The sequence below is a fragment of the Podarcis pityusensis genome (genome assembly GCF_964106645.2).
Source record: "Podarcis pityusensis genome assembly, chromosome: 8".
In the NCBI taxonomy this organism is placed as follows: Eukaryota; Metazoa; Chordata; class Lepidosauria; order Squamata; family Lacertidae; genus Podarcis; species Podarcis pityusensis.
The window spans coordinates 19,345,742-19,369,769 of NC_138033.1; the positions used below are offsets into that span (position 1 = coordinate 19,345,742).

Here is a 24,028-nt window from a genome sequence, read left to right on the forward strand (position 1 = left end):
GGATCGCCTTCAAGGATTTTTCGGGCCTGCTCCGACTGGTGGTGGTCAAAGGTCAGCGGCCAAGCCTCCTAGGGCTAGACTGGTTTGATGCCCTCGGCCTGCAAATCACCGGCATCAACTCCATCTCTAACACAGAGACTGAGGGTCTGATCAAAGACTTTGCTGAGGTTTTTGACGGCACTTTGGGTCAATATACAGGTACGCCCATCTCCTTTAGCTTTGATCCACAAGTCGGAGCTAAAGCCACGCCGGGTTCCGTTTGTTCTCAAGGCTAAGGTGGACGAACAACTGGACAAGCTGATTGCCCAAGGAGTTTTGGAGCTGGTTGACCACGCCAAGTGGGAAACCCCCATCGTCACACCTGTCAAGCCAGACAGGTCGGTGAGAATCTGTGCCGACTACAAGTGCATGATCAACAAAGCACTTCAGCAGCACGCTTACCCGGTTCCTGTTGTCCACCACCTGCTGCATTCCCTGGGTAAGGGTAAGGTCTTCGCTAAGCTGGACCTTGCCCAAGCCTATCAACAACTGCCCATCAACAATGCCACCGCTGAAGCCCAGGCAATCGTCACCCACCGAGGGGCATTCCATTGCCGCCGTTTGCAGTTCAGGGTGAGGGTGGCTCCTGGCATCTTCCAAAGCCTTATGGAGCGTCTCCTGCAAGAGCTTCCGGGTGTGGTGCCGTATTTCAACGACATCTTGGTGTCCGCAGACTCGCAGCAGCAGCTGTTCGAGCGCCTCCGCACCGTGCTGACCAGGTTTCAGGAGGCTGGGCTCAAGGTAAAGAAGGAGAAGTGCCAGATCGCTGTTCCACAGGTGGAGCTCCTGGGCTATCTTATCAACGCCTCCGGCCTTCACCCGGCAACATCCAAGATCCACGCTATCCAGCAGGCCCCCATCCCAAAGAACAAGATGGAGTTTCAGGCGTTACTGGGACTGCTGAACTTTTATAACATGTTCCTGCCCCACAAAGCGATGGTAGCCGAGCCTCTTCACCGACTCCTCAGCATGAAGACACCTTGGTCCTGGGGTCATCGGGAGATGGCTGCCTTCAACGTGGTCAAGGCTCTCCTTTCATCGGACAGTGTGCTGATACAGTACAGTGAAGCCAGGCCGCTGGTCCTTGCCTGCGACGCCTCACCTTTTGGCATCGGCGCTGTCCTCAGTCACCATTTTCCAGACAGAAGAGAAGCACCGCTCACTTATTTTTCCAGGACGCTATCTCTGACTGAACGGAATTACAGCCAGCTCGACAAGGAGGCACTGGCACTTGTGGCTGGAGTGAAGAGGTTCCATGAATACCTCTACGGCAGGACTTTTGACCTCATCACTGACCACAAGCTGCTCGTGCGCCTCCTCGCTGGTGATCGACCAACTCCACCGGTCCTCTTGCCGCGCATGCTGCGATGGACTGTTTTCCTGGCTGCCTACCACTACCGGCTCGTCCATCGCACGGGGAAATCGATGGGCCATGCCGACGCCCTCAGCCGTTGCCCTCTTCCAGTGTTTGTGGAAGACCCAGCTCAAGCTTCAGTTTCCTTCAGTCAGAGGGGGATTCAAACGTAGCCCTGCATTGGGCTTAATGCTTAGTAGAAAATAAAAAGTCTTATAAAGTTTATATTTCTTGGTGGAAGGTGAAGAGGAGCCCCATATGCAGATGGGCTGAAGTGGACACATATGAATGTGAATTGTTGTACTGACCTTAAACTCTTGAGATATAAGTGGGGTATTTTTTTAAGCATTATATGTGTATTTACTTTTATTTATTTATTTAGTTGGCAAGGGATGACATTGCCAGGAGATCCTGTGACCAATTTGCTCCTGGGCTCCTCATAGTGTTAAAAATACCATTTTCCTGAATGGTGAGTAAAGGCTACTGACAGTCAGGGGAGAACTCCATCTGGCCTGAACAGGCCAGAGGAGGTGACAAGGAAAATTAGAAAGATAAAGGTTAATATATTTAAAATAATAAACTGGGAATACAGTAGTACCTCAGGTTAAGTACTTAATTTGTTCCGGAGGTCCATTCTTAACCTGAAACTGTTCTTAACCTGAAGCACCACTTTAGCTAATGGGGCCTCCTGCTGATGCCGTGCCGCCAGAGCACGATTTCTGTTCTCATCCTGAAGCAAAGTTCTTAACCTGAAACACTATTTCAATGTTAGCGGAGTCTGTAACCTGAAGCGTATGTAACCTGAAAGCGTATGTAACCCGAGGTACCACTGTACTGTATAAAGAAATGGGATAAGAGGAGGTAAAAGAAGAAGTAGGGATAAAGTAAGTTGGCAGTTTGTGTGGAGGATAAGATAGAAGTATGAAAAATGAGGAGAACTGGGAGCTCAATACCATTTGCATCTGGCACAGATTTCTTAATGGCTCACCACCTTCCTTTGTTCAATTAACAACTCATACTTATTTGCCATTATCAGGTTGAAAAGGCTACTGGATTGAGGATTCAGGGGGCTTGATTAAATTCTAACCCTATACTGATTCCAGGAATTTAGGACAGCCCCCCCCCCCAACAACAAACGTTATAAAAATACAAAACTCCATCAACCATACTTCATAAGGCTTGGTGATGCCCAAAGTGATTTTACATCTTTATTAGTAAAACAGGATCACAGGCATAGACTAAGTCGTCCAGAGGCAAGTTTAAAAGTTCCTGGAGTTTGCAGAAAGATTGCTTGGAGGGGCAGAGAATAGAGACTACCTTCAGAGAGTCATGTAGGGGGAGCTCAAGGAAAGATGAACAATGCTAAAGCCTTAAATAGGTTTGCAGGGGTTCCAAAAGTGTGTCTAGACAAGTTGACATGCTGGCCAATGAAAAGGGGTCAAAATGAGAGAATGAAATCTAGGTAGCTGTGCTTAGGCATAGTTTCTAGAGAGAAGACCACAGTAATGTAAAAACAGATGTTTCTGATAAGAAGTCTCTTGGGCCACACAAACAAACAAGGATCACTCATCCTGAAGGATGGTCCTCCTGAATAGCTTTATCAAATCAGAAGGAGTGACTTCCTGATTCTATGGTTTTATCTGGTCTACATTTCTATAGAATTTCTGGTTGGATTTCTTTTGAAGCCTACCTCCATAGCTCCATGAAGGGACTTTTAGATGCAAAAATCCTGCATATGGTGACCTTTTGTTTACCCTTCATTTTACCTTTTTACCAACCTAGCTTCCTGGTGAGTAAATCAAGGAAATTTCTGGTTCCTCATGACCTCACTGTTAAGAAGGTAAAGCATAGAGAAATCAAACTATAAGACTGTGCATATTGTCAAGGTGGGATGGTCATTTCTCATGGTTCTTTGCTTGAGCCAAACCCATCAAGATATAGATAGATAGATGATAGATAGAGATAGATGAGATATAAATGCCATATAGAAAGGTTAGCCTAATAAAAGTATTGCCCAGCTAGGGTTGCCACCTTTGTTCTGGCAAAATACAGGGCAGGGAAGGGCAGTTGGCGGCAATTTTTCCATCTCGTGCTAAAGTGACTTCTTTTCCCCACATACTTTTAATTGATTTTCATACAATTTAACAAATTCGATTCAGGTTCAGTGACTTCAAAGCAATCCATTGCAATCTATTGCAGCCTAACAGGATGCCCCCTTTGGAATTTGTCTCACACTCACACACACACGAATTTGTGTATTTTTCTGTGCTTGGCTACCCAGAGCTTAAATACATGACCTTTCACACTCCTTTTCAAACACCCGCATTTGGAGAGGATCCCTAATTTGACAGAGAGAGCGAGCGCTGAAATACCGTACAAGCCAAAACTGTTATCAATACAGGACATAGCATTTTGCATTGAACTGCTGGACAATCCTGTATTATACGGGACAGATGGCAACCCTATGCCCAACTGTGGGTTTTGGAAGTATGTATTTATGTATGGTGGGATAACTTGGGCTCATTTAACGGGTTGCAATTGAACCTCCCCCGCCCAGGAGCGGCCACTGCGCGCCATCCGGCTGCGCCAAGCGGGGTGCTTCTAGCTGGCAAGCGCTAGCAAGGACTGCTCTTAGGCTCTGAACAGCGCTCTTACAGGCGAGCGCCACGAGCCCCGCATTCGCAAGCACCCTGGGGGCACCGTAGAGGAAGGCAGGGCCCAGATCCCGACAGCCGGTTTGTGGCGGTGCATGCTGGGAGTTGTAGTTTCAGACGCACGCGACCGGAGGGGTTTGCAAGGCAGCTTCCGAGCAGCTGGAAGTGGACGAGGCCCTCCTCGCTGGCCCGGGATGCCGGCGCCCGTGCTCTGCGCGAGTTGCGGGTCCCGGCGCGCCGCGCTCCGCCGCCCCAAGACGGGCCAGGCGCTGTGCCGGGAGTGCTTCGTGGCGGCCTTCGAGGCGGAGGTGCACGGTACCGTGGTGTCGGCGCGGCTCTTCCAGCCGGGCGAAACGGTGGCCATCGGGGCGTCGGGGGGCAAGGACTCCACGGTGCTGGCGCACGTGCTGCGGCTGCTCAACGAGCGCCACGGCTACGGGCTACGCCTGCTGCTGCTCTCCGTGGACGAGGGCATCGCCGGCTACCGGGACGACTCGCTGGCCGCCGTGCGCCGCAACCAGGGCCGCCTGGGGCTGCCGCTGCACGTGGTCTCCTACCAGGAGCTCTACGGCTGGAGCATGGACCGCATCGTCCGCCACGTCGGCCTCAAGAACAACTGCACCTTCTGCGGGGTCTTCCGGCGGCAGGCGCTGGACCGAGGCGCCGCCTTGCTCGGGGCTGACAAGATCGCCACAGGTGCGGGGACGGGGGTGAAGGGGGCGGCCGGGTTGGGGCGCTCCGGGTGCGGTGGGGCTCCCGACGTCCATCAGCGCCGGCCGGTGTGCTCAGCCGTCTGGGGTGATGGGGTCTGTCGCCCAACAGCACCCGGAGGGCCACGGCTTACCCATCTCCGTCTAAAGAGCTTCTGAGCAACTGCAGAGGGCACGGCAACAACGACGCTCTTGTGGGGCCACAACCTTAACTCAAGAATACATAACTATTTATTGGGAGCACTTTTACTTCCCTGTTTCAAGTTAGAGACTTTTAAAGTCATAGAATTGTAGAGTTGGAAGGGACTTCCGGGGTCATCTGGTCCAGCCCCCTGAAAATGCAGGAATCCCCACTAAAAGCATCCATGACAGATGGCTGTTCAACCTCTGCTTAAAAACCTCCAAGGAAGGAAAGTTCACCACCTTCCAGCAGAGTCCATTCCATTGTCAGGACAGCTCTTACCATCAGACAGTTCTACCTGATGTCAAAATCTCCTTTCTTGTAACTTGAATTCATTGGTACGCGTTCTTCCGTCCAGGGCATGAGAAAACAAGTTTGCCCCATCCTCCTTGTGAGAAGCCCTTTAGATATTTGAGAAAAAGGGTCCCAGAACCAGTTGCAAATATTATTAGTATTATAATAATAATACATTCTTTCCCCCCTTTCTAATATTTTATTTTCTGTTCTTCCATTTTACAATATTCAACAATAAATATAAATCCACACAAATCCAATGATATTTTCTGCAACTTCCCTATCTCCCTTTGTTGCGGTTTCTTATTTTTCTCTCAAATTCTTACTACATATCTTAATTTATCCTTTTTGCCATTTTATCCTTTTTAATTCCCTTAGATTTCTTACTGCTCATGCTTATATCAGTCCTAACGTTTTTAATTGTTTGCAATTTATTTTCATATATTCAATAATTTTTCCCCATTCTATTATAAAGAGTCTATCATTTGATCTCTTAATCTTCTGGTAAGTTTTGCCATCTCTGCATATTCCATCAGGCCATTGGTCATACTGGCAGACCCCGATGGGTGTTGGAGTTTGGAGGGTCACATGTTCCCCACAATTGCCCTATTTAGAGATTGCTGCTGCTGCGACTGTTCCCTGGTGCAATAAATGTACACATAAACACACATTAAATATATAATATATTAAATATTATCTATAAGCAACACAGCTACCCACGTGCTTTTCATTTCTCCCTTGAGTAAGGCCAAACTGCTTTGTCTTCCTTACTCTCTTTGCATAGTGAGACCATGCACCCCTCCCCACCCCCACTTCTAAGCCCAATGTGATTTTGGGGGTGAGGAAGGACTTTGCTTTGCATGCTGCTCCGTATGACCAATAGCCCTACTAGATCAGACCAAAGGCCCATCTAGTCCGGCGTCCTGTTCTCGCACTGACCAACCAAGTGCTTGCTGGAAACCCACAGCCAGCACAAAGCAAAAGGGGTGCTTGGCCACAATTCGTGGCCTTTGGTTAGGGGCCCAACTGATGGGCATGCTGGGAAAGAAATTGGGACAGTCAAGGCGGCTGAAGGAAACCTCCAGGGAGCAAAAAACGACCAAAGTTAGCCTCAATGAAGCAGAAGGCTGATGACCAGCTTCTTCCTGCTTGCTTTTCAGGAGCTGTAACTGCCCTTCCGAGTTAGGTCTTATTCCAGACTCAGCAGGCATTGCTGAAGGCACGGCCCCTTGTCTGCTTTATGTAGTTGACTCTGGATCTATAGGCAAATTTCAGGGTGGCAGGATCTACTTAGTGCATTTTAATTTACTCAAATCCTGAGGTCCACCAGCCAGTGCCTGATGCAGAAAAGAGTAGCTCGGGGCACAGACATATGCAGGTGGTGTTAGAGGGTGGCCTCTTGTGCTGGGCCCTAGATCGCTGACCCTTCCCTCCCTGATTCTTTTTCATTGAAATTTTGCTTGCAGGGAGGCTGGGCTCATCGCAAAGCACAGTACAACCCACCAGCTTAATTTGCCCAAAGGCCACCTTTAGAGGGAGATGGGGTGGCATTTGCCTGGTTTCCTGGTGCCCTTGTTGCTGCAGGTTACTGGAAGCAGAAACAGTGAGGTGATGGAGCGTTCAAAACTGTGGAGATGCACCAGGTTGGCTCTGCGGGTGCATCAGCACAATGCTTACCTGCCAAGTGCTTCATGCTTCTCCCTCTCTGTAAACTATAGTGATGCTTGTGCCAGGAGGCCAGATAAGCGCATACGCACAATGGATCTGTACATGTAAAGTAGCATATCCAAACACTATGCCCATTTCCACTGCAGGCCTGCACCCCAACTCCTTTTAAATACCTAGCAAGAACCCTGCATCCACTTAGAATTAAGGATCTGGGGGCTCCTGGGTGCATTTAATTAAGAGGGGAAAAATTCACTCGATTATGTTAACAAGAAAGGCAACCACAGAGAACCACCAACGCAGTATGCCTCCATCTGGAATTCCTAATTGGTGCTTATAAATATTAAGGATAGATTGTAACTTATAATTATTTGTATATTGTTGAATGGTTATTGTTGTTGGCTTATTGAGATGGTTTAAAAGAAAAGAAAAATAAAGAAGGGGGGAATTCACTCCCGGTTTTTCCCTAAGCTCTCTACATCTGCCTACTTTTTTGAGCAGGGGGAGGAATATAACAGAGCTAGTGCAATATAGTGCTTGGATTGCTACAGTAGAACCTGGGAAACAAGGGTTCAAATCCTCGCCAACCCAAGATGCTTCTCATCCTATCCTACCTTGCCAGGTTGTTGTGGGAAATAAATGAGCGGGGAGAACCATGTCCGGCACTTTGAACTCCTTGGATAAAAAGGTGGGATCTAAGTGCAATAAAGAAGAAGAAAAGTTTTTAGCTATTGCTATAGTTAAATAATTGGAAATCCATATCCCTTGTGAATCTGCTGGTAATTGTACTTAGAAATCTACCTGCAGTTCTTGATCTTCATTCCGCCTATATCAAGGATAGCCAGGAAGGTGCGTGTCCTGTTGACTCGTCCTATTGCTGTCTGATTCATTCTTTAGGTCATAACGCAGATGACATCGCTGAGACGGTGCTGATGAACTTCCTGCGGGGGGACATTGGGCGCCTCCGGCGCTGTGCAGACATACTGACAGGAAGTGAGGGGCAGCTGCCGCGCTGCAAGCCGCTGAAGCACGCCTACGAGAAGGAGATTGTGCTGTACGCTTACTTCCAAGGCTTGGACTACTTCAGCACCGAGTGTGTGTACTCCCCCAACGCCTACCGCGGGCACACCCGTGCCCTGCTCAAAGACCTCGAAGCCACGCGGCCCAGCACGGTGGCTGACCTGGTGCACTCGGGCGAGCGGCTGGCGGTGCGCGAAGATGTCCGCATGCCCACCCAGGGCACCTGCCAGCGGTGCGGCTACCTCTCCAGCCAGCCCCTCTGCAAAGCTTGCTTGCTGCTGGAAGGGCTCAATCGTGGCCTCCCTCGGCTGGGCATCGGCAAGCCCAGCCGGCTGCAGAAAGCTTTGCTGGGCAGTGAGAAGCCAGAGACCAGCTTACAGGAAGAAGAAGGCCCTCGGCAGGCAAAGCGAGGCCCGAGGGCCATAGACTTCTGAGCCTGTCCCTACCCATGGTTCCCATCATCCCTGACATTTAGCCATTCTGGCTGCAGCAGTTGTCTCAACAACAACTGGAGGGTTTTATTTAAAATCAAATTATATTCAATATCAGGGGAATCCAACTCCCAAGAGACTGCGATCTACTCACAGAATAAAAAACTGGCAGTGATCTACCCCATTTTTTGTGGTTGTTGAGCTTTTTTTAGGGAGGAAAATGTCAAAATTAAGTAAAGGGGAAAAGTCGCTCACCAAAAGATCGCTGAGAAAACAATCTGTCAAGAAGCGAAAACTCCGTCTTCCATTCCAACAATCATGCAAAAATGGAGGACGGGGTGAAGAGGAAGGGTCAGATGCTCTGATGCCAATGAAAAGGAGCCCATGACCAACAGCAATCTACTGGTCTAAGAGCAGGGGCGACATTATTATTATTATTATTATTATTATTATTATTATTATTATTATATTTTTGGCTGAAAGCCAGGGTATAAACAAATAAACAAAATTTACAAAAAAAAATAGTGTGTGCTCATGTTTCTTTAACTGTTAACAGAGTAACTGATCTCTGTAATGATTCTGTCTGTATACTCTGGCTTTCCTGATTAAGACCAAGATGCACCTGTTTCGTAATTCTTGGTGAAAAGGTGGCAATAATGAGCAGCTACTTGTGGACCCAATAGAAACAGGCCAATGGTTTGCCAGGGTCTGCCTTCTGGCCACAACTTTTCCCTTTGTAAAATGGGTGGGTGGCCTGGAAATTCGAGACAGTGTTGGACTCTTGACATCCCATCATTCCTGATTTATCCTCCCTGGGGCTCATGGGAGTTGGAGTCCAATGATGTCTGGAGGACCAGATTCCCTTTCCCTGCAGTACTGCTTAGGCCAGCAACGTGCCAAGCTGTAGTCCTGGTTGGTTCACCACACTAGACAGCTGTGCATACGGCTGTTGAGTTCTTGGTTGTAGCCCCAACGGCTCCTGACCAGTAGAGAGATAGGAAGGGATAAATCGTGCAGAAAACTGAATATGCCCACACCCAAGCAAGTATTCTGAGTGACAGAACTGAAGTGGGCCATGTAGCCCATCCTTCTGCTCCAGGCAGAAAATCCAGAGTGATACTATTCCAACAGATGGTTATCCAAGCAGGGCCAATCAGAGAGAGGACCACGAGGGCCATTTGGTCTGGGATCTTAAGCTCAAAGGGGTCCTCCAATTTAGACACTTGTTAGCTTTTTGTCATTTGATAAGTTTTGCAGCCTTTTTTATGCACATTGGATCAAAATGTATTTAAGCAGAAATGGACACACTCCACTTTAAGAGCTTCAAATTTAATCAAATAAGAGGTGTTCTGGTAAAATACCTTTTTTTGTTTTGTTAGCTCATAATAGATGATGCCATATTAAAGAGTTACAAATGTTATTAAGAATTAATGTTAATAACAACCGGGGGAAAGGAAGACATAACATCTTACAAGGACAGGAAGAAGCATCACGAACAGGATACAGCGGTACCTCGGGTTAAGAACTTAATTTGTTCTGGAGGTCCGTTCTTAACCTGAAACTGTTCTTAACCTGAGGTACCACTTTAGCTAATGGGGCCTCCCACTGCTGCCGCGCCACCATACGATTTCTGTTCTCATCCTGAAGCAAAGTTCTTAACCCGAGGTACTGTTTCTGGGTTAGTGAAGTCTGCAACCCGAAGCATCTGTAACCTGAGGTACCACTGTAATTGACACAGAACAAGGAAGAACAAGGAGATAGTTTGAGTTGCTCACTTGTAGTTTTATAAATCAATTAATGTGTCAACACAAATAGAAGTTATTAATATTACAGTTGTATAAGGGATTATTATTATGACCGGAATGTCATGGAAATTAAAAAGATATTGGAATGCAGAAATAATCAAGCCATCAATTCTAGCACATGGGGGGGGCACCTTTTCTAAATTATATAATTCGGTATTTGAAATATTGGTACAGTCATGCGCAGAAGCGGCGAGTCGCAACCCGCATTCTGCTCAGGATGCGAACAGGGCTCCTGTTAATACCACTGTATTAATAATTGTATTATAAATTGGTATTGCTATAATGAGGCTATTAGTGGATTGCAATTGAAAACTAATAAAAATTATATTAAAAAGAAGAATTAATGTTAGTAAGAATTACGTTTTGCAAGATTAGGCCACAATGAACGTGTCTTCTCAGATCAGCTGATTATATTAACAAACTTCTTGGGCATCATCGGCAATGCACATTTAAATAACTACCATTCCACTGGAAAAAATCATGGCTTTCCCCCAAAGCATCCTGGAGACTGAAGTTTGTTAAGGTTGCTGGTAGTTGTTAAGAAACCCCTATTCCCCTAGAGCTGCAACTGTTAAAGAGTTCCCTGGGAAGAGGGGTTAATTGTTAAACCACTCTGGGAATTGTAATCTGATAGACCTTGGCTGGTCCAAAGGAGATCTTGTGAAATCCTTGCTTCTTGCCGAACAAGCTAAACCGCCTGCAGCTTATTCAATAAGTGGTCGTCGCGCACACAGAAGGTTTACAGACAGCCTTGCCATGTCACCTACGTTCCACATCCACAGTGGGAAGCAGTGTGCCAGCCATTGGAAATCGCAAGTGGGGAGAATTGTGCTGTTGCGATCAGGTTCTGCATTGGGCTTCCCACAGGCTTCTGGTCGGCTAGTGAGAGAACAGAATGCAGCACTAGATGAGACAACTGGCCTGACCTAGCAGGCTCTTTGTACGTTATTGCTGATCGGCAACTGCTATCAACTTTTCGTATAACTGTGAAGTTGGAAGGGACGCATGGGTTATCTAGACCAACCCTTACAATGCATGAATTTTTTTGACTCTCTGATTAAGAGTCTCGCGCTCTACTAACTGAGTTATCCCAGAGGAGAGCTGGGGTATAGGTTGCAACTGTTGGAAATGCTCCCATTTCTGCGCTCTGCATGAGAAAAATGGTACTGAGAAACAGAGGCAATAATGCATTTGCGCCAGGCTTTTTATTGAGGGATATCAGCCCTAGGCTGGTGCTTTTGTGTCATTTTCAGCCATGGTTTCCTCGATCCACTTCCAAAATTTGCAAATCTCCATGAAAACAGCAGGGTTTTTCTTGGATGCACACTTCACAGCTCCCGATGACACCAAACCGTGAAGGACCCCATTGCAAATCAAGGGGCTCCCAGAATCTCCCTGTAAATTCAACAAGAGGAAAGGGGTCAGAGAGCAGGAGAACTCTTTGGTGTGGTGAGACTTCTCTAGTTCAGGGGCTGGGATCTGTGGTCCTCCGGAGATTCTCCAACTTTCATCAGCCCCAGGCAGCATGGCCAGTGGTCGGGGATGATGAGAGCTTTCGTCTAGCAAAATCTGGAGGGCTATAGATTCCACATCCCTGCTCAAGCTGAACATTGAATCTAAAAGGTACAGAAATAGAGGGCTTCATATTGAAGCAGGTATGGCTTTCTTTAGGTTTATGGCTCTTCTTGCTTAATACTTGCTTCCTTGGGTAGTTTGGTGTCTCTCCCCCCACCCCCCATGCCCCACCAATATTTTAATACCCTTCTGTTTCTGCTCACTTCCTTTTTTCTTTTTTCCTTTTAATTAGGAAGATTTAGACAAGGAGTAGGCAGAAGTTAGACTGGGCTGTGCTGGTAGATTGCTGGATGATCTGAAGTAGATTGGCAAGGATTTCTTACTCCCAACAATGGTGGCAACAAAACAACCCTAAAAAATGTACTGCTGAAAGGGAAGAAAGGGATATGCAGAAATATATTTCTGTATGGAAGAACTATGAGCTCAGTCTAGTTTTGGTACTTTATAAACAAATTCCTGGGCTCAAAATTCTTTTATTGTAAATACTTGTTTCCCTTCTACTGATGGATCTCAAGTAATAAGAAGGAAAAATAAAATAAAAATAGAAGTCTGCTTGCTACTGACATTGGAGAAATCCTAACCATGTCTACTCATAAGTAAGGATATGTGACTCTGTCAGTTTTGGTTTCTCATTTCCCAGTCTGCAAGTTCAGTTTTCTACGTTTCCACATCAGTTTGGGGTGTTTGTTTTTTTTAACTCATGAAAATTCATCAGCCTTTTAATGCAAACTTCTATTATACACATTTTTATATGTGATTTTGCTTAGTATTTTTGCAAAGCAATTTCCCCTAACATAATGCATTTGTGCATGTTCTTTTATCATTACACACACTTTATCCTAGTATATGCATTTTTGTACATATTCCATAGCTGGAGAACTGCACTGCAAAACTCTGAGAAGCGCAAATATCAGAGGAATTGTGTGTTTCAAATCAAATATTGTTTCAGAACATACATATTAGGCAGGTTTATATTTAGAAGTGAACTGAATCAAATGATTCTGATTCTATTCCATCCCTACTTAGAAGTTCCACTGACCAAAATTGGACTTGGACTACAATCCTAACCCCATTTACCTGGGAATATATATGCTGCAATAAATTAAATAGGGCCGACTTCTGAGTAGACATGAATGACGTTTTACTGGATTCTTGCATCCTGATACTATGCGCTGACTTTTTGCTTGTGCCTTTATTGTTGCAATTTGTGTGACTTGCTTATTTATTTATTTTTTGGTTATTTTATGTGGTGTATAAGTTATATATGAATGGCGTAGTTCAGATTGCAGGCTAAGTCACAGGAAAGTTGGATTGTGATACAATGCACTCTGCCTCTGACCCATAGTCACCAAGTGTTTGTTGCTCACCTGGCACGAGTCTTTGCCTCCTTCCATTTTTCCTGAGCAAATCTTGTTGTCTGCAAAGTAGCTTCCGTACCTAGACTTGCATATGTATTTTGACAGGATCTCTGTGTCCAAACATTGCAGGACATTGGCATAATTTACTGCAAAATGAAAGCTTGGGTCAGTGTGCGACACCGGCTGTTTGGGAGTTGCTGCTTAACTATTTTAGCTTCAGGTTCCTCCCTCACAAATGCCAGAAGCTGTGGTGGTTGGTGTCCATTGCAACCATAAGGTGGAAGGCAGGAAGACCAACTTTGCCCCCATATTCCTCTCTATTGAGTTCTGCAAGGGGCAACACTGAGACTCAGAGGAGAAAGCCAACAGCCAGGGCCACCCCCAGGATTCGTCGTAAGTAATAATAATTTATTTATAATAATAATTATTATTATTTATACCCCGCCCATCTGGCTGGGCTTCCCCAGCCACTCTGGGCAGCTTCCAAAAAAAATATTAAAGTACTGTAATACATCAAACATTAAAAGCTTCCCTAAACAGGGCTGCCTTCAGATGTCTGGTAGTTGTTGTTCTCTTTGACATCTGGTGGGAGGGCGTTCCACAGGGAGGGCGCCACTACCAAGAAGGCCCTCTGCCTGGTTCCCTGTAACTTAGCTTCTCACAGTGAGGGAACTGCCAGAAGGCCCTCGGCGCTGGACCTCAGCGTCCGGGTAGAACGATAGGGGTGGAGACGCTCCTTCAGTAAGGCGAGAGGTAGGTGAGGGCTTGCTTGGAGCAGAATGAGATGTCCCACTCATAGGATCATAGAACTGTAGAGTTGGAAGGGACCCTGCGGGCCACCTTCTCCAACTCCTTGCAATGTAAGAATCTCAGCTAAAGCATCCATGACAGACGGCCATCCAAACTCTGCTTAAAGGACTACTGGCTAGTAGATGCAATTCCCCATCCCACAACTGGAAACACAGTATGGACAGAGGCAGCTGCCCTTATACTTAGGCCCATAAATCACCTAATCTAGTGGTTCCTAAAGTAGGCAGTACTGGGGGGCGGTGGGATTACCTTGCTAAGAGGCAAGGGGGCATTGGAGTGTAAAGGGCTATCAGACTTCAAAATGCTGAATCAAGTTCATCCATTTTGTTGAGTTAGTTAAACTGGATCGTTTTAACTGGATTTTGAATAGCGGTGCAGTTAATTGTTACAGTGGTACCTCGGGCTACATACGCTTCAGGTTACATACGCTTCAGGTTACAGATTCCGCTAACCCAGAAATATTACCTCGGGTTAAGAGCTTTGCTTCAGGATGAGAACAGAAATCATGCTCCGGCGGCGCGGCAGCAGCGGGAGGCCCCATTAGCTAAAGTGGTGCTTCAGGTTAAGAACAGATTCAGGTTAAGAACAGACCTCCGGAATGAATTAAGTACTTAACTTGAGGTACCACTGTACTGTCTTTTTGTTTCTCAAGCTTACGCCCTGCCCCGCCCCCCATTTTTTTTAGTAGTTTGCTCAGGGTTGTGAAACTGCAGGTGCTCAGGATTTAGGTGTTTTTGGTTTCGGTTAAGGTAGTCTGCAAAAGCTTACATCATTTACATCACCTTATTTCATGCTTTCCTTTGTAGGAACTGCACCAGGCCCCTCAAGTACCTGAATCTAGCCTTAGTTTGCAGGAGGTCTTGTGAAACCCTTGCCTGTTGATGGACGTTGCAAGCTAAACTTCTTGCAGCTTATCCCAAAAGTGGTCATTGCACGTGGAACCTTGACCCTCTGGCCTTTCTTCTTACCTTCGGGGAAAGTAGTAGTGCCCCAGCCAGACACCACACACTTTGTCCCAGTGGGTGCGCATTCCTTAGCAAAAGGGATGGTCTTAATGGTATCTCCCAGGACTGCAGGGGGGGATAGCTTCAGAAGCATGACATCGTTTTTCATTGTTCGGAGTTCAAACTTAGGGTGGCAGATGGCTCTGATTGCTTTGGAAGACTGTTCCCCAACATCTTGCTTATACAAATCATGCTCCCCAAGATGAACCATGAGATTTCTGCAAGGGAGACAATAGCGAAGACACAGAGGTGTTCAGAACTATTGTATGGCACAGCCCTTCTTATACCAAACCATTTCCATGCTATTCTTGGCCTTGGTTCTTTGCTTGACTAGGACAGGGTTTGTGGCCCAGATTTGATATGATTTAATAGTTCTTATATCCCGCTTTTCCAGCAACAAAGCTGAGCTCAAAGCAAGTCTCAATAATAGCTATGGTACTGAAAATGAGTAGAACATTTCAGTCGGTATAATCACATCCAAAACATATAACGAAGGCAAAAACAAATTCAACAATTGATTAATACAATTCAGTAAAGGTAAAGGGACCCCTGACCATGAGGTCCAGTCGTGGCCGACTCTGGGGTTGCGGCGCTCATCTCATTTTACTGGCCGAGGGAGCTGGCGTACAGCTTCCGGGTCATGTGGCCAGCATGACTAAGCCGCTTCTGGCAAACCAGAGCAGCACACGGAAATGCCGTTTACCTTCCCGCCGGAGCGGTACCTAATTATCTACTTGCACTTTGACTTGGTTTCAAACTGCTAGGTGGGCAGGAGCAGGGACCGAGCAACGGGAGCTCACCCTGTCACAGGGATTCGAACTGCCAACCTTCTGATCAGCAAGTCCTAGGCTCTGTGGTTTAACCCACAGCACCACCTGCATATAAACTCGTAAAGAATTCAAAATGTAAGAAATGGCTGCTGAACTTCCGGGGTGGCGCCATCGGCAATGGCGGACTCCCTCTGATCTGGAGGGACTAGCTCCGCACGAAACGGGTCTTTTCCGCTACGGCGAAGCGGGGACCCTTTCAAAAATCACAGGCGGATGAAGCCTGTGACCATGGGACTCGGCGGGCACCCTTAGCGCCCCCCCAACCCGCAAAGGAACCCACTAATGGGCTCCGAAGCGAAGAGGGGGAAGTGGCGCGGTGCTGAGAGTCAACTGCTTTTTCTGTGGAGCGAAGCCGCATAGCCGTTGCCGGAGAGCGCTGCCTTTTTCCTGGGACAATTTGGCTTCTAAAATAATCACCCGTGAGTACTTAAATTTCGGACAATTGGACTTTAAATAAGGACTTGTGAGCAGAAAGGAATTGGACTTAAAAATTTACTTCAATTTGGCACTGAAACGGGAAGGTCTAAACAGGAAGTCAGCCTTCCGTTTCTTTGTAGACAGAATAAAGCAAAGACAAGGTAAACTAGAGCTCAGAAAATCGCTTCTAAAAGATTAACTTTCATCATTTAAAATTGTTGAACCCCCCTTCGGAAGCAGGAGAAGAAGGCGGATCTTTTTCGGACTGTTTAAACCTGCAGAAGTGAGTTTAAAGTAAAGTAACTTTCCACCGTCCTGATCCTGGAGCGGGGTGTCAGGACTGACGTTTGAAGCTCATTGACCAGAGACAAACGTTTTTGACAGATAGCTAAAAGAAGAGAAACATAGTGATTCCACTGTTCCCTTTCGCATTTTAAAGGAACAAATATTGACAAAATATCTGAAAAAGGAAACTTTGTTGCTAGATTTGTCCTTAAAAGAAAGAACAAATAGAAGTTTTCCCCCTAGAGGGAGACTGTGAAACTGTAACCAATTCCAGGGAGCTTGCAGTTGTTACAGATTACAATCGTGGGAATAGACTTTTGACCTTGTAGGACAATGTATTCAGAAGCTCTGTTGTGTGCTCTCTGTAAAACAAATGCCCTACTGGAACAGTTAAATGAGAAGACGGATTTGATGACTAATGTGGTCAGAATTTTTGAACAGGCAGTGGGAAACTATATGGAGCCCACCCAGGAATTAAAACAGGAGTGTGCCCTGACAGAACAGATGAGAGAAGAGGATGTTGCTGAATCTTGGGCGCCAGAGATGGAGGGAGCTGTGGCCCTGCAGGAACATGAGCTTTTGGATTTGACAAATGAACTTGGAAAAAGCCAGATTTGGAAAGATAAAGTTTGGACTGGTTTGGAAATGGGGGGTTGGATAGACCCCCCTATGCAGGGATGTTTGGACTTTCCAAGTCTGGCAATGGGCCGTGAGATGTTTGGGGCTGTGGGGGCTCTTAATTTTGGAGGGATTCTGAAACATGTTTTTAAATACCACATGGAGTTTAATCTGGACTATGGAAAAGGGGCTGATTTGTTGAAAAGGGTCAAAAACATTACCAAGCTGGAGTTCCCACGAGTGAAAGGAGAATATGAAGAAGAGCTGCGGAAGGGACATGGAAGAGACTTAAGGGCCTCGGATATAAGGTTACCAGGTTAATGCGCTAGATCAATGGGATAAAAAGGACTGACAAAACCCGGGACCAGGAGGAAGGGACGCTGGATGAAGATTGGACTGTTTTTATTTCTCTTTTATTACTAGGATTGTTTTATAAAATTGATGAATGTTAGAAAAATGTTGGAACGAAATTACTTGGCTCTAGTAAAAATGTTTAAAGAATTAGGTAAGAATATTATGGTTATGAGAAGTTGGTAAAAATAAGATTTAAGCTTTAAGTTTTAGGGTTTTCTATAAGATAAGATGAAAATAGATTAAGGTATGTAATGACAGAATATTATGAAATAGGGAAAGGATTTGCTGCAATAATTAATAACCAGGATACAAAAAAAAGGAGGAGGAGGAGGTCAAAGAAAGAAGGTAATGAAAGCTGAGGATTCGAGAATGATGGTTTTGTTTTTGTCTGTTTGTGGTGTATTTTTCTTTTTTTTTGAATTTGTATTGTTTGATGTGGTGTGTTTTTTCTTTGTTTTCTCTTTTTTCTTTTTCTGCTTTGTTTTTTTTTGTAATTCTAAAAAATTTTCAATAAATATCATTAAAAAAAAAAAGAAATGGCTGCTGAGGACCAGCTCTCTGCTGGCTGACTGCCTCTGGGCAGGGACTTCTTCACCCAGTGCAGCAGCAGAATCTCAGGCAATTAAAAAATGACGAAGAAGAAAAGTGATCCATTCTAGATTGTTTTGTAAATGTCTGGAGAGATTAAAGGTTAAAAAAAGGGTAAAGGTAAAGGACCCCTGGACGGTTAAGTCCAGTCAAAGGCGACTATGGGGTTGCAGTGCTCATCTCACTTTTCAGGCCGAGGGAACCGGCATTTGTTCATGGACAGCTTTCCAAGTCATGTGGCCAGCATGACTAAACTGCTTCTGGTGCAACGGGACACCGTGACGGAAACCAGAGCACACGGAAATGCCATTTACCTTCCCACCACAATGGTACCTATTTATCTACTTGCACTGGTGTGCTTTTGAACTGCTAGGTTGGCAGGAGATGGGACAGAGCAATGGGAGCTCACCACCGTTGCATGGATTTGAACCAGCGACTTTCCGATTGGCAAGCCCAAGAGGCTCAGTGGTTTAGACCACAGCACCACCCACTCATCTACTCTGGAGACATTACCCTCCCTCTCACCCACCGCTTCCTTCCTATGACCCCACAAACTTGCCTTCGCAGACAGTGTCCAGCTGTAAGCACCCAGTGCTCATCGATCAAGGCTCCACCACATCGAGTGAGTTGACTGTCGAAGACAAATACTTGCCAGGGGTGAGAGTGCGGCCAACATTCGGATCCTCCGATAATACGCTCGCCGGTCTGTGCTGACACTGTGACACAAATACCATCATATATTACACATTTGCTGACACGGGAGGCTTCCAATAAGAGTGTGCTTCATTAGATGGGAAGCTGTTTCCCAGAAATGCAGGTAAAGTACCCACCCCCATGCTGATGGGATCCTGCAGATAATAATGATTACTGGAATAAGATGAAGGCTCGAGTGTGGGTGTGAATGTCCTGTACTTTTATGGTTCCTCAGCATGGTGTGCTTTCACTCAGGCTACAACATCTACATGAATGTGCTGTGTGCAAGGTACATTAAAGGCTCTTGCATTTGCCAGGCTTGACTGAAACTAAAAGTAGAACCCTACGTGTATCCTTCTGTTCAGAGAGCGATTTTTCAGTCCTACTGGCTTGCTCATTTATTCCTCCCTCTTAAAGTCCCTTGTAAAATGTTTTGATCCGGGTCAAGCAGATACGTAGTTATTTTAGTCTAACATAACTGTTTTATTGTCCAATATAGGATTTTAAAATCCATATCCTGGTTTGTTTGTTTTTGAAATTAATTTTTATTTGTGTTTTCGCATACAGTTCAAAAAGAATAAGTAGAAAATAAATGAATAAAAATTGAAAACAAAACCACAACAAACCAAAGACACCACACAAAACACCTAAGGACTTCTCTTCCTCTCCTTCTCTGGTATCCATTATTTCCCTTCTCTTCCATGTATTCTAAGTTACCAAGTTCTACCATAGCTGTCAACTTTTCCCTTTTCTTGCGAGGAATCCTATTTGGAATAAGGGAATTTCCCTTAAAAAAAGGGAAACGTTGGCAGCTATGAGTTTCTACTCTTCTTACTAATTATGTTCTACTTCCTCTTATACTGCTGAATTTATTCAAGTCCTGCTAATCTGTTCACGAGTTTATATAGATTTTTTAAATTACAAAAATTTTCCAGTCCTTTTTGTATCCTTTATCTTCTTGTTCTCTTACTGATCAGACCTGCCAGCTCCGCATATTCCAACAACTTAAAGTGTCATTCCTCCTTGATTGGTACTCATCTTGTTACTTTTGTGTTTTCTTTACATTTTGTTGTTGTTTTTATAATATTTTGTACATTGCATTGAGATATATATTTGAAACACAAGAATTATTATTATTATTATTATTATTAGGCTCTATTACCTATCCAGTGTAGCAAAAACAATAGTCTTGTGACTCACAAACCTAAAGATTCACAAATTTATCTTGGCAAAAGCTTTTATTTGCTTTAATCCACTTCATGAAGTATAATAATAAAGCGGTAAGCATGTAATACATGATTCCGGCAGTGACTTTTTGTACCATGTTCTAACATAAACAGACCTTTTCAGGACTGTTCTGAGATGGATCCCAAGGCGTTGGCTGCTATTCCCTTGGATCTCCAGCTTCTGAACTGGCTTCTTATTTCAAGTTTATTTAACACATGTTTAGTTCACTCTTCCTCCAAGGTGCTCAGGGCAGCACATGTGCTGGGGTTTACCCCAGTTCATCTTCACAACAGGTGAGTTAGAATGAGTGGCTTGGGACCATCTGGTGAGCTTCATGGTAAGCAGAGATTTGAGCCCAGGTCTCCCTGGTCCTAGAGCTCCACTCCAAGCAGTAGATCCCAATGGCTTACTTTCTTCCTGCCAGCTTCCATCATTTCCTGATCCCTAACTTGGTAACTGAAAGTCTGCATCCTTGCAAGGATTTGTAGAGAGGCAATCTCCAGTTCTGGAACATCTTCCCTTTGGAGGCTCACCAAAGAAGGAGCTTGAATCCATCTGAGCAAGTTTGCAAATGCATCTCGTCCCCTGGTGACTGTAGCACCAAGGGATGACCTGCCCACATGAAACAGACATCACTGTCATTCAGCCTTCACAGGCAGACCTTATAAAACAGTGCTTTCCAGTGGAGACAAGTTTATGCCTTCACGGGCTTCCTTTGTTCCTGAGAATCAGCATTGTTTCCATTCTGCTGTACAGTGGTACATTGGTTATAAAACTTAATCCATTCTGGAAGTCCGTTCCAAAACCAAAGCGTTCCAAAACCAAGGTGCGCTTTCCCATAGAAAGTAATGCAAAACGGATTAATCTGTTCCAGACTTTTAAAAACAACCCCTAAAACAGCAATTCAACATGGATTTCACAATCTAACGAGACCATTGATCCCTAAAATGAAAGCAGTAATCAATGTACTGTACTATGAAATAAATAAGACAGTATCATAGACTATAAAAATTAAAATTATTTTTTCCCTTTATCTGCAGTGATGATAGTCATTGTTTGGATGGGGGGCTTTTATCAATTTCTGCAGTCACACAATCAATCAATCAGTCAGTCAGTAGCTGAACTGGGTTCCACACAGTCACAAAAACAAATTAACTGAAAAAGCCTCAAAAACAAAAATGCAAAATAAATAGGAAAAACAAAAGCGCCGTTCCGAAAGTCCATTTTACTTCTGAAATGTTCGAAAACCAAGGTGCAGCTTCTGATTGGTGCAGGTGCCCTAGAAACAGTAGCCGACAGCAGCATCGGACATTCAGCTTCTGAAAAACGTTTGAAAACCGGAACACTTATTTCTGGGTTTTCGGCGTTTGGGAACTAAGACATTTGAGTACCAAGGTACTACTGTAGTTTGGCTTCCTCTGAAACTGTTAATCTGTCTACTATAGTTGAGACTAACATAGTTGTATCATTAATTATGTAATCAATTTCAATACATTTCAATGGAAGGAAAATGACAAAAACAATGCAGGAAATAATGTAGTTGCTTCTGTAACATTTTGCAGACTAATATAAAGATAGCAAATACCACCCCTATTTGCATGGTTTCTGTTCCAGATCTCTGGCAACTATGTGAAATGCAGCAGCTTTTCCTATTTTCATTTCTGATGGAATTCTCTGACTCCCTAAACTACAACTCACATCTTCTCTTGCCGATAGTTGTGAAACCATCCAGCAACATGCAGAGGTTCACAGTTTGCTCTTCATCTAAGTGTGGTTTCAATATAAAGAACCCCATACTTGTTCCTTTGTCCTTATTTGCTCCAACATTTATCAGTTAAAAAAAAAAATCCTGCTATTTTATTTATATGTTGTTGTTGTTGTTGTTGTTTTATCCTGGTCGGTGACCGTAATAAAGTTCATTCATCATCAACCCCAGCAAGGGAGGATACTTTGAAGTTGCTCAACCTCAGCATCTGGACAACAGACTCAGCAGGCATACAGATCACCTGCTCAAAATCTTCTCCACTACATTTGCACACACACACACACACACACACACACACATTTATATGCAAGGGAGAAATGTGTTTAGAGGAAGGCTTGGCAAATCCACACCGTGATCAACTCCCGCCCGGAAACCAATGTCCCCACTGTGGAAAGACGTGTGATTCCAGAATTGGTCTCCACAGTCACTTACAGACTCATTGTTAAAACCATGTTTATGGAAAACAATCTTATTCGGCTACGAGTAATTGCCAAAGACTCTATCTGTCTATCTATCTATCTATGCACATGCACATTTTATACAGATTTGTGACTTTTTTTATGCCAATACAAGAGATGTATTGAAAGCTGTGCATATTTTTTTTAAGATCATACATCACTTTGGAAAGGATGGGAACCCATTCAAATAAAAGAAAGTAATTTTGTTAGGAAGTCATGATGCCCTGCCAAATTAAATTAACATTGTATGGCAATCAGTCAAGCAGCACTTCTTGCAACATAAAAACAAAACACCTTAAGCTTCACCCATATAGGAATGACATATGAATGGTTAGCTCACTGCCCATAAGCACAGGTACCTGCACCTGTGCCAGCAACAACTCTCTTACCTATAGAAGCCAGAAGGAGGACTGTGCCTAGAACTCGCTCCATGATAATGAGGTAGTAAGGACAGGGGATGTACAATTTTATTCCTCCTACCACAACTTTAGTAAATAATTGAGAGAGAAATGAACTGGACCCTCTGTTCACAGCTCTAAGACTTCATCTTTCTCTTTGGACTTACACAACGCGTTCTCTCCCTAGCACATGTGGTGCCGCTAGTTTTGAAGAATGGAGTAGGCACTTTGCTGGAGGTGAGAAATGGCAGTTCCAGAACGTTGCTGTTTTGCAGGTGGGATTCAACCACGTAAGAACATAAGAAGAACCTGCTGAATCAGGGCCAATAGCACTTTCTTTACTTGTGAATCTCGACAACTGGTATTCATACTGCCTCTGACTGATGAGCCAGAACATATCCATTGTAGCTAGCAGCCACTCATAGCCTAATTCTTTTTTAAAGCAATCTATGTTGGTGGCCATCACTATTTCTTGTGGTTGTGAATTCCATAGTTAAATCACCTTGCACAGTTATAACATAATCCCATCTAGCCCAGCCCTGTTTTCACAGGTTTCCGTATATAGGTTTCAATGGGAAACTCACAAGCAGAAACTGAGCACGTTAGCAATCTTCCCGCCTGCAATTCCCAGTTAAATTTAATTTGGTGCTGTCATGCAAACCTGATTCCTGCCAAATATGGCCTTTTTGTTTTGTAATGTAGTTTTTATTCATTTTCATCTTTAAACTGTTTAACAAGGTTGCATTGCAACGTTATCGAGAGGCTGGAGGGTAGCAACACGAGAACGGGCCTTCTGTGCAGTAGCTCCCTGTCTGTGCACTGCTCTCCCCAGGGAAGTTCACCTGGCGCCTTCATTATACACCTTTAGGTGCTAGGCAAAAAGGTTCCTTTTTAACCAGGCCTTTGGTTGACCTGATCAACATCCCATACCCTTTTAAAATGTGGCTCTTTTGGGGGGGTATTATTCGGTTATTGCTTTTATTTTATATACTGTGATCTTTTTATGTGAACCTTTTTATGTGATCTTTTTATGTGACCTCCAGGTATTATTAATAATAATAATAGAAGAGCAATAATTACATAAAATTAAAAATAAAACAAACACTCAGATAAACATTTCTTTCTTTCTTTTTATTAAAGATTTTATTGATTTACAAAAGTGTGTGCAGTCTCTCTTGTATTTTTTCCCCCATGTAACATTTTTACAAATCAGTTTCGTTTGTTGAGACATTAGGAAGTCAGATAAACATTTCTGAACATATCAACATAGTTTGTCAAAGTGTATATACCAAAGTTATTACAGCTATGAAATGATGTATTCTAATGTCTATTGCATAGATTGATGATCAAAGTAAAAAGTATTTTGTATCAGCAACAGTTAGAATTGATAGGAATTTATAGGAAGTGGGGAAGGGGGGAGTAAATATGTACTTAATACATGCCAGACTGTGCTGTAAACTATAGGTATTTTTACCATATACTTCCATTATTTGTG

General features: G+C 44.4%; 2 protein-coding genes across 2 annotated transcripts; one reads left to right on the top strand and one right to left on the bottom strand.

Moving 5' to 3' along the window:
• The first annotated feature begins 4,111 nt into the window (after window positions 1-4,111).
• CTU1 (cytosolic thiouridylase subunit 1) lies at window positions 4,112-10,353 on the top strand. Its single transcript, XM_081015452.1, has 2 exons — window positions 4,112-4,743; window positions 7,795-10,353. Exons 1-2 carry the CDS (start codon window positions 4,143-4,145, stop codon window positions 8,349-8,351), a joined length of 1,158 nt encoding a protein of 385 aa, XP_080871578.1. The 5' UTR covers window positions 4,112-4,142; the 3' UTR covers window positions 8,352-10,353.
• Window positions 10,354-11,339: 986 nt separating this feature from the next.
• On the bottom strand, window positions 11,340-19,875 carry LOC308482391 (trypsin-like). The gene is made up of 5 exons (XM_081015473.1): window positions 19,312-19,875; window positions 18,552-18,708; window positions 14,865-15,118; window positions 13,096-13,232; window positions 11,340-11,548 (listed from the first exon to the last, which is right to left on the bottom strand). The coding sequence occupies exons 1-5, from the start codon at window positions 19,367-19,369 to the stop codon at window positions 11,378-11,380; spliced, it is 777 nt and encodes a 258-aa protein (XP_080871599.1). The 5' UTR covers window positions 19,370-19,875; the 3' UTR covers window positions 11,340-11,377.
• Between the last annotated feature and the right edge of the window lie 4,153 nt (window positions 19,876-24,028).

Bases quoted from the DNA above. Each gene is read 5' to 3' on its own strand.
- CTU1 (XM_081015452.1), top strand. From the start codon at position 4,143: ATGCTGGGAGTTGTAGTTTCAGACGCACGCGACCGGAGGGGTTTGCAA. The intron at 4,744-7,794 runs GTGCGGGGACGG...TTCATTCTTTAG, and splicing joins GGCTGACAAGATCGCCACAG to GTCATAACGCAGATGACATC.
- LOC308482391 (XM_081015473.1), bottom strand. From the start codon at position 19,369: ATGGATACCAGAGAAGGAGAGGAAGAGAAGTCCTTAGGTGTTTTGTGT. The intron at 15,119-18,551 runs GCAAGTTTGTGG...TCTCCCTTGCAG, and splicing joins GCTGGACACTGTCTGCGAAG to AAATCTCATGGTTCATCTTG. The intron at 13,233-14,864 runs GTAAGAAGAAAG...TTCATTTTGCAG, and splicing joins CACTACTACTTTCCCCGAAG to TAAATTATGCCAATGTCCTG.